This window comes from Podarcis gaigeae, assembly GCF_964106915.1.
Source record: "Podarcis gaigeae genome assembly, chromosome: 7".
In the NCBI taxonomy this organism is placed as follows: domain Eukaryota; kingdom Metazoa; phylum Chordata; class Lepidosauria; order Squamata; family Lacertidae; genus Podarcis; species Podarcis gaigeae.
Window position 1 is genome coordinate 12,664,251 of NC_139683.1, and position 9,861 is coordinate 12,674,111.

The 9,861-nt window shown below is 52.4% G+C and overlaps 1 protein-coding gene across 2 annotated transcripts; it reads right to left on the reverse strand.

Annotated features, from left to right (window-relative positions):
• Nucleotides 1-1,997: 1,997 nt before the first annotated feature.
• Nucleotides 1,998-9,614, reverse strand: MYC (MYC proto-oncogene, bHLH transcription factor). Of its 2 annotated transcripts, XM_083749872.1 has the most exons (4): nt 9,545-9,614; nt 7,971-9,414; nt 5,749-6,487; nt 1,998-3,201 (listed from the first exon to the last, which is right to left on the reverse strand). In XM_083749872.1, the coding sequence occupies exons 3-4, from the start codon at nt 6,467-6,469 to the stop codon at nt 2,642-2,644; spliced, it is 1,281 nt and encodes a 426-aa protein (XP_083605998.1). In that variant the 5' UTR covers nt 6,470-6,487; nt 7,971-9,414; nt 9,545-9,614; the 3' UTR covers nt 1,998-2,641. The 2 variants fall into 2 exon arrangements, with proteins under 2 accessions (XP_083605998.1, XP_083605999.1); XM_083749873.1 differs by lacking the exons at nt 7,971-9,414; nt 9,545-9,614 and adding an exon at nt 6,697-7,320.
• Nucleotides 9,615-9,861: the final 247 nt, after the last annotated feature.

Consider the following 9,861-nt stretch of genomic DNA (forward strand, 5'->3'; position numbering starts at 1 on the left):
ACACACATTCTACATCCATGTACACAATTTGAATAATTTGAACACACATTCTACATCCATGCACACAATTTGAACCCGGATCCCGGGCTTTCATCATGCAGTGCACTGTCAGAGTTTAATGGTTTCTCCTGTCCCCTTTTAACTTATTGGAAGCCACCCAGGGTGCCTGGGGGGGTGGTAACCCAGAGGGGTGGCATATAAATATTATTATTATTCCTGGAATCAAAAGAACACACAGTAGGAACTGGCAGTCGCTTTCTGTTGCAGTTTGCAGTTCAGCCAGTCCCTGAACCCTCCTCCTTTGTTTTAAAGTCTGTTTATTATTATTAAGAGAATATTTTTATGGGAACAACAATATAGCAAGAAGATGTGGGTGGCGCTGTGGGTTAAACCACAGAGCCTAGGACTTGCCGATCAGAACGTCGGCGGTTCGAATCCCCACAACGGAGTGAGCTCCCGTTGCTCGGTCCCTGCTCCTGCCAACCTAGCAGTTCGAAAGCACGTCAAAGTGCAAGTAGATAAATAGGTACCACTCCGGCGGGAAGGTAAGCGGCGTATCCGTGCGCTGCTCTGGTTCACCAGAAGCGGCTTAGTCATGCTGGCCATGTGACCCGGCAGCTGTACGCCGGCTCTCTTGGCCAATAAAGCGAGATGAGCGCCGCAACCGCAGAGTTGTCCACGACTGGACCCAATGGTCAGGGGTCCCTTTACCTTTACCTATATAGCAAGATGCATCGGGATGATTAGAATCTGTAGCTGAGTGAGGAATTTCCTGTGCCAGCTTAAAACCCCCAGCATCCTCGGCTCAGCCAGAGATGCAACGGGTACATAGCACTTTCACAGTCTCAAGTCAGGTAAAAAATCATGTATTGCAAGTTCCCCTCTATTGGCCTTACAGGTGCCATTTTTCTAAGCAGGGTGTGTCTGTGTGTGTGTGTCACGGTGTGCTTTAGCAGCTGATCCCTCTTCTGTGAACATTTGGCAGTTGGTGCTCTCTCTCAAAAAAATACACCACAGTCCACTAGGGCAAAAGAACACACATTGTATGTGAGAGGTTCTGGTTTGCATAACAGCAGACAGGATAATAACTTCCTGCTATATATCTTTTTTAATTGGAAGCGTGCTGGAAATGGCATGCAAATGATGTGTAAATACAGGCGCGCACACTGCCTGGTCTTGCAGAAAGCATTGTTTACGTCAGTGGTGTCCAAACTTTTTCCAAAGAGGGCCAGATTTGATGAAGTGAGGGGCCATGAGGGCTGCCCAAAGTCGTTCACCTTTTTTTCAGGCTTTTACCGACCAGAGGGCCAGATTAGGCTGCCCAAAAGGACTTTGGACACGCCTGGTTTACATAAAACTGGGAAGGGCTTACCGTATTTTCGGATGCTGCAAAGACACACAGGCAGTGGAACCGAGGGATGGGAAATCTAGATAGAGGATCCCAACTCCCACCAGCCCAAGCCAATATGGCCGTTGGTCAGGGATGATGGGAGTTGTAGTTCAGAAAAATCTGGAGAGGGGCCCCGCAAGGCTCTCCAACTTGTGAGCTGAGAATAGTGAGCTGGTCGGAGCCATGTTTTAAGGAAGCCACTGATCCGGTGTTCAGCCATGCAATATTAGGGCATTGCTTTCAGCCACATGGAATCATAGAAATGTAGAGTTGAAAAGGACCCTGAGAATCACCTAGTTCAGCCGCCGCAATGCAGGAATCGAACCTGCAGTCTTAGCATTCTTCAGCTCCACGCTCTAACCAATTGAGCTATCCAGGTTTAAATTAGGTAGATACTTCCATTGCTTAAACCAGTTTCTCAAGCCTGGATCCCCAGCTGTTTTTGGACTACAACTCCAATCACCCTTAGCTGGCCAGGGATGTTGGGAACTGTAGTCCAAAAAGAGCTGGAGTCCCAAGTTTTTAAAAAACCACGTGTTGCGGCACTTCCTGGGAATTATACCTTTAGAAATCCAATGGCCAAGGAAAACGTGAAAGCCACAGCTGCTTACAATTTAGGGCAAATATTTTATTTATCTAGAAACACAAAATAAAATCATTTCTTTCCTTTTTTAAAAAAAAATGACAAAAAGATACTTAAATAAAAACGACCAAAGGTTTCTGTGAAATGTTATGGCACGAAAAGGTTCAAGACAATTATAAATTCAGTTGCCACAACTGACTAAGCATTGCAGGTTTTTCTTTAAATTTTTCTATAAAGATTTTTTTTAATAAAGATATGTACAGGTCATTAGGCTGCGTAAATATATTTACAGATGCGGTGACGAACTCTGCGTCACCTGTAAATCACCTTAAGAAAGGAAGGAGGGGGATGGGACGCTTTAAATACAAAAAGAAAAAGGTTAAGAGGAAATGTTCATCCCCCCAAAACATGAAGATTCCTGCCCAAAGTTTTATCAGTTCAGAGGCAGTTTTGAGGTTCAGGCCAGCCCCACACCAAGGGCAGGCCAAGGTTGTGTAGTTGTCGAGCATGCAATTGCAACAATTCCGCTTTTCACACATTGTTGAGTCCATCAGTACATAGTTTTTGTTTTTTAAAAAAGCACAAAAGTTCTTATACTCCTCCCCCCCGGTCAATGTCCATCCCAATCTACACGATGTCTCCCCTTTTTCCATTTTCCGTTTTTGTTTTCAAACACAAGAGTTCCTGAGCTGCTGGAGTTTGCTTTTCAACTGCTCCTGCCTCCTCCGCAGCTGTTCCTTTTCGGCTAACAGTCTGTGCTCGTCCGACTGGATGGACAAGACGTACTCCGTGGCCTTCTTGAGGATGACGACTTTCGGGGCCTTTTCGTTGTTGGCCACTTCGGGGATCTGGTCTCGCAGGGCAAAGAAGCTCAGCTTGAGCTCGTTCCGCCGCTGGCGCTCCAAGACGTTGTGCGTCCTCCTCTTGTCGTTCTCTTCGGAGTCCGAGGTGCGCGGACTCGAGCATTTGCGGTTGTTGCTGATCTGTTTGAGGACTCGGCCACTGTCCAACTTTAGCCGCTTGGCGGACGGGTATTCGACTCGGGTGGACGGAGGGGCAGCATAGTTGTGCTGGTGGATGGGGACGTGACACCGCTTGAGGACCAGGGGACTGTGGTGGGGCTTCCTGTGCGTACCGGACTCCGATTTCCTCGATGCGGGCTGCCTTTTCTCTACTGTAACCACATCAATTTCTTCCTCCTCTTCCTCTTCTTGCTCCTCTTCCTCTTCTGGGGGAAAAGAAAAACACAAGACAAAACAGGTTAAGTTTTTTTAAAACAACAACAACCTATTTACAGTTATACGAGACCAGGGTTTCCCAAACTTGAGTTCCCAGCTGGTTTTGGACTACAGTTCCCACCATGCATGACCACTGGTCCTGTTAGCTAGGGGTGATGGGAGTTGTAGTCCAAAAACAGCTGGGGATCCAAGTTTGGGAAACCCTGATTTAGGCAACAGAAGTATCCACTCAATATTGCATGGCTCATCCCCAGAATAGTGTTAACAACCTTGCTCCACTCAGCTCAATATTCCTGACTCACAGGTTGGAGAGTTGCTGAACTACAACTCCCATCATCCCTGACCATGTTGGCTTGGACTGATGGGAGTTCGCCTTAAACCAGGAGTTTCCCAGCTGTTTTTGGACTACAATTCCCATCATCCATGGCCACTGGTCCTGCTAGCTAGGGATTATGGGCGTCATAGTCCAAAAACAGCTGGGAAAACCCTGCCTTAAACAAAGCACGAAAAAAAAATATTTGCTCTGCTTTCAGGAGCAAGTCTGCATTCTCCCCTTCTTGCCGTGAACTGTAATTTTGTTATGCAACGAAAGAAAGATGGTTGTTTAGATGGCATTGCACTCCTCAGAGAACTGTTAACTGTCTCCTGGCTTTCAGATCTCCCTATGTTGAAATTGCAGGATTGCACAACTCTGGAACAGCAGTACACCAAAGACAGAATGCAAGCGTTTGGTTCGGCATTTTGCCAACGGAAGGAAACCCCCACGAACAGATCTTAAGAACAGGGGGATCCCCATTAGGGCAGGCAGGAATTCCTGGCAAAGCACCCCAAAACAGCTGCTGCTGGCCATGCCCCCAACGGCCCTGTTCACACATGACGTGTCAAGCCTGGTACCTACAGGAGGTCAGGACTGCTTGTGTTGGGAAAAGATGCACTGTGAGAACTGGGACAGGTTGATGCAAGCGCTCAAGGCAGGAGAGTGACAGCATTCAAGGTGATGCAGCCGCACCCTTAAAAGCTTACACAACATGCAGGCTGAGATTCTTCGGAGCACCTTGAAAACTTTCTCCTACTCCACTCCAGAAATTTCTCTGCACCTGTTGAACTGCGCTCCCTAACTCTCAGTTTACTCTCCACCACCACGTGGGAAATACAAGTAGGAGATAGATTTGATTACAGGGTAGCCCGTGGGTTTAAAATTCCCGCTCCAACGACCTGCCCTGACCCCATTATGCCTCCTTTCCCCCATTCCTCCCTGGTCGACTTTCTCCAGGAAATTCAATTCCTGGGAAGCCCAGCCATGTGTGTTGCTAACGTGGCATTTTTTTTAAAAGGAAGGAGAAAAAGAGATGAGCACACACACATATGCTAGAAGGGGGAGGAACTTGAAATTATTATTTTTTTAAATTGGAAGGGGGGGGGGGGAAGAGAAGGAAAGACGAAGATATTCCTATCAGCCAGTGCGTGGCGTAAAAGAAATACGACACATTCCATTAGGATTTAAGTTATCTCAAAGGTTAAACAGAAGTTCCAGTGTGAACAAACCCAGAAAAAAATAATGTGTTAGCTGTTCTCCCCAGCCCCCCCCCAAAGTCCCCGATACCAAAACATTTGCAAAGCAGGTAAAGGGGAGAGTCAAGGCCTTTTATTCTCTGAACAGAGTTTTCCTTTTAAAATGTATGTCACTACTGAAGATCACAGCCAAACCTAACTTCACAGAGTTTGTTCCTCTCTCCTCCACAGTTTATTAAGCCTGGATAGGATGCAGTTATGACTTAACAGTCGTATCTCTAGGTTTCAAATCCTTCCAAGGCTTAAGCATAAATTCCCCCGCTCAGGATCAGTTTTCCCATCTGCACAATGGGAACATTCATTCACAAACACGCAAACCTCCAATAGGAGGGACCAGGGATGGCGAATGGCTAGAATGAGGACTGCATCGCACCTATTTTTTCCTGCTCAAAGGCAGCTGACCACTTCATATGCCCTGGGTGAAGTTGGCTGGAGACGGGATTGTAGGAGGGCCAGGAGGAGGTAACAGATAACTTTGGGCCTGCAGATGCTTTTGCAGGGAGATTTGCAGTGCATACCTTTGATCAGTGTGGCTTACTCCCAGGTAAGCAGGCGGGGGTGGGTGGGTGGGGGGGTGGGAACAGCCTGAGGGTGGAATGCAGCTAGGTCCCTCCTCAAAGCCGACCCCATGAAATCAATGGAACCAAGTCAGCCACCTCCATTCATCTCAATGGGTCTACTCTGAGGAGGGCCAGCACTGGCTGCAACCTTCAGTCTGCATGAAAGGAAAGTAGCTTCACCCCCCTTTCCAATTCCCCTAACCGCTTGCAAACTGGCAAACACCCAATATTTCATGCCTTTCTAATCCTGTAAGTGCAGCCTTGCTCTCCCCCCGACACCCCCAAATTGCTTAGCCCTCCTCCCCAACTGTGGACCCCCCACATGCATATTTAGGGTCACTGCAGTCAATGCACTAACCTCCCCCCCCCAAAAAAAAGAAAGGGGGCAGTATCGCTGCTACTCACCAGAGTCGCTGCTGCTGCTTGTGGTGGGCGGCGTGTCCTGAACCAGCAAGGGAGCCGGGCTAGGCTCCGGGGAGGCGGCCTCGACTTTGGGGGGCTTCTCACTCAGCGGGTACGGAAAGACGACGGACGGGTCGATGCACTCGGCAGCCGTGGCGCCCAGGTCTTGCAGGTAGGCGCTGCTGGGAGACGCGGCGGCGGAAGAGGCAGCGGACGAGGAAGCCGAGGAGGAGGCGGAGGCGGCGGGCGCCGTAGGGGAAGGCTGCGGGAGGCTGCTGCTGCGCGCCGCGGCCGCGCCGTCCCTCCGGGCGGCCTGGTAGGAGGCGAGCTTCTCGGAGACGACTTGCTGGAGCTTGGCGGCGGTGGAGCCTCCGCTCCACATGCAGTCCTGGATGATGATGGACTTGACGAAGGCGTCGTCGCCCGGGTCGCAGATGAAGCTCTGGTTGACCACGTCGCTGCCCAGCAGCTCCGTCACCATCTCCAGCTGGTCGGCGCTGGACGGGAAGCAGCTCGAGCGGCGGCTGGGCGACAGAGGCGGCGTGGGAAGCAGCTCGAACTTCTTCCAGATGTCCTCCGACGGCGCGGGCGGCTGCAGCTCGCAACCGCGGTGGTGCCCCGTCAGGTAGAAGTTCTCCTCCTCGTCTTCGAAGTAGAAGTACGGCTGCACCGAGTCATAGTCGTAATCGTATGCCCGGCTGAAGCTGGGCACCGTCAGAGGCATGGTGGCTGGGGACAGTGCCTAAAAGGGGCGGGGAGAAGACGAGGAACCGGTTAGCTGTGGGGCCTCGATCCCATGCATGCCCCTCTCCGAAGGACTCCACAAAACCCTACTACACACAAACAAAATAGCGGGGTAAAGTAACCCGGACTAACTACCCCGCGTCTGCATGCACAACCGTCGAGGCGCATGAGAACGCCTGGAAATGGGGGGCGGGGAGTACGAGTTACCTAAGAGAACAGTCAGGAAGGCAGCGCCCCCCAAAGTTAACGAGGGTCATCCCGGCTGGGAGAGCCGGGGCGCACGGCGACACCCTCGCCAGGTTTCCCCGCTCGGTTCAGTGTAACGCGCCCTCCGCTTCCGACGCTGATAAGGCGGCATCGTTGAGTTCCCTGCTACCAGTCGGCTAAACCGCCTTCGACGTGAAGAACGGGCTCGCCAGAGCCCGGCTCCCGCCTCCTTTCCGAAGCAAAACGCCCACCCGCGGCCCCCAGGCAGCCCCCACCGTAAATCGCATTGTGCGGGGAGAGCCGTCCGGAACGCACAATGCATTCCGAGCCTATACCTCGGACACGGGGGGGGGGGAGAGAAGGATCCGGTATCTAGAGTCACCCACGCCAAGCGAGGCCCCGTCAGGCACCCCCCCACCCCCGACGAGACAAGCATAAATTTGCTCTGTGAATGAGTATCTCCGGCTCAATCCGAGTCCCGGGGATTCGAACCGGCGCCACCTTAAAAAAAAAAAATCCACTTGGGATTCACTCCCATCTCCTGCCGCCCCCACGAGCCTGCGGCGCTCCGGCTCCCCGCCCCTTCGGAGTACAAGCGCCCCGAGGTACCGTCGTACCTCCCCCGCCTGCCCCGCTGGAGTATATCCGGGGGTATTAACCCAGGCGGCGCCCTGGCGAAGGATCCTGCGTCCGCCAAGAGGAATGTTTCCTCTTAAGGTCTCCCTTTTCCTTCCTCCCAAAACGGGTTGGAAGCAACCTTTCTGCAAGAGTACTTTTAGGACCGCGCAACACATGAACCTCCCCTCCTCTCCACCCCGGGGCGGGCAGGCAGATTAAGAGAGACCCCCCCCCCTATTTTCCTGAAACTGGGTCCCCACCCCAACCTCTCCACGCGCGAAGCGCAAGAACAAATTACCAGCCGCTTGCAAATGCAATTTCAATGCAAAGCTTCAACAGGAGAAGAAGCGGTATATCTAGACGCTTCCCCCAAGAAATCTATGTCCACTACGGTCCTAACAATGCAAAATTAGCTCCTCATCAAAATCCCCCTTCTCAAAGCTCGCTGGGAGCCCGCCTCCTTTGAAAGAGGAATAAATAAAATGCGTGCCGGGCTGCTTCTCTCCGACACGCTGGAGACAGCCGATCACTTTCGCCTAAGCGAAATTCAGATATCCCGCCTCTCAAACAAAAATCCACACACGCACCAAGAGAAGAGCAAGCCAGAGAGATCCTGGCAGAATAATAATAATAAAAATTAAAAAGGCCGGACTTACCGGTTCCTCCCAGGTCCCGGCTAAAAAAGACAGCGGGTCGATTATTTGGGACGTTGCGGATATATCTATGAGAAAAGGGGAGCCAACGAACGCAGGTTTAAAAAGAAAAAAAGCCAAGCGGGGCACGGCAATCGGCTCGGCCCCCCCTTTCCTTGTAAATCCCTCAAAAAGCAAAAAATTAAAAAAAATAGCAAAAGCAGTCCGTCCAAAGATCTCGGTTGTAAATCCCAGGGAGCGATGCAGCAAGCCAGGTTCGAAGAGTTCTTGGTAGTGCGCGTCGGATTTCAAGAGTCCAAAAAATAAGCCTTTAATTATATATTAAAAAAAAAAAGAGGAGCAGCGCCTTGGGATGTAAGAGAAGGAATAGGTAAGGGGGGCGCGCCGAGGCGCGCGCAGCGGGGTGACGGCGGACAGGCGCGCGCCCTCGGTGGGGTATTTATTTATTTATTTCTTCCCCGCAAAGGCGGCGGCGGCGGCAACAGTAGTAAGATTGTAGTAGTAGCGGCGGCGGCGGCGCCTTTCCCGAGCCGAGCCGGACCCTCCCCTCGGCTCTGCGAAAGCAAAGTAGTGATGACTCCGTCGCGCCAGGACTTTTATAGGTTTGCAGGGCTAAGCGCTCCGCCTCCTTTTTCCCGCCAACTGTGGAGCCGAGCTTTGCATACGGGCTGCAACAAGGAGCTGGGAGGAGACGAGAAGGAGGAGGAAACGCGCGCCTTGGAGAGGGGAGGGGGGGTGCCGCCTTCCCCGCTCGCTCCCTCGCTCCACCCGGGGGTAGCGGCGGGGAAATGCTCGGAAACCGGCGGCCAGAAGTGGGGGGCCGTTGGGGAAGGGGTCTCGGGCTGGCAAAAAGCAATGGGGAGAGAAGGAAGGGGGGTTCGTTTTGCAAGAGGCGCGCCCGCAGCCAGCGCTTGGAGAGCTCGCTCGCTCGCGTTCTGCACTGCGTTAAAGGCGCGGGGAGGAGGGGCGGTAACGGCAGCAGCTGACGCTGGGCCGGTTTAATTCAGCCCGGCCGCCTCTTTCTTTACGTTACGCGCGCCCGCCGCACGGGGCCGGCGGAAGTAAACATAGTAAAAGTCGGGAGGTGTAGTGGCGAGCGAGCCGCGCGCCCTGCAGAGGTGCTGGGTTGTGTATATGTGTGTATATTGCGCGCACGCGTACCCGGGCACTTTCCCGGGGAAGAAGCGCTGGCTTGCTTTTCCGTGCGCCTTAGCCGGCGTCTGCAAGGCCGGTGCGCAAGCTTGCTACCCCTTTGGAATCCATGGGGCTTACTTGCGAGTAAGGCGTGCAAGGGATCGGGGTCCCGCGCTGCCGTCTAGTCGGTGGCCGTTGGCTGATGTTTTTACACACACACACACACACACACACACACACCCTGCACAGAAACTCTGTCCTTTTGGGGTGTGTGGGAGCGTTTTGTTCAGGATCCGCCCCGGTTTCTTCCGCACTGCAAAAAAGAAAAGAAAAAGCACCTACTTGGGGTATATAATCCGTCTAGAGAGCTCGCTGCTGGCGGTTTGCCGCTTGTGTGGATAATTTGACGAACATGCAATGCTTTCCATTGCACACTTCTTTACCTGGGAGTAAAGCCCCGCCGAGTTTTAACGGGGCTCACTTCCGACTAGGGAATGCAAGCCAAAAGACTTCGCAGATCCGTTTCGGAAGCGACGCCTTCGCAGTGCAAACGCCGCCCCTCGCCCCAATTTGCTGCAAATTCTGGCGGGGCGTGTGCTTGGAAGAACGCTTTCCCGCAAGCCGTTTTGCAATTAAGTCGGTTGGGTTCCCTGGAGAGATTTGGACGGGATCCTAAACCTCCTTTGCATGTTTGCTGCGAAGCAAGTGCGGTGGGGTTTTTTTTTACTCCCGAGTAAAAACGCTGGATTTGCAGCGCACA

Bases quoted from the DNA above. Each gene is read 5' to 3' on its own strand.
- MYC (XM_083749872.1), bottom strand. From the start codon at position 6,469: ATGCCTCTGACGGTGCCCAGCTTCAGCCGGGCATACGATTACGACTAT. The intron at 3,202-5,748 runs GTGAGTAGCAGC...CTTTTCCCCCAG, and splicing joins AAGCAGCAGCAGCGACTCTG to AAGAGGAAGAGGAGCAAGAA.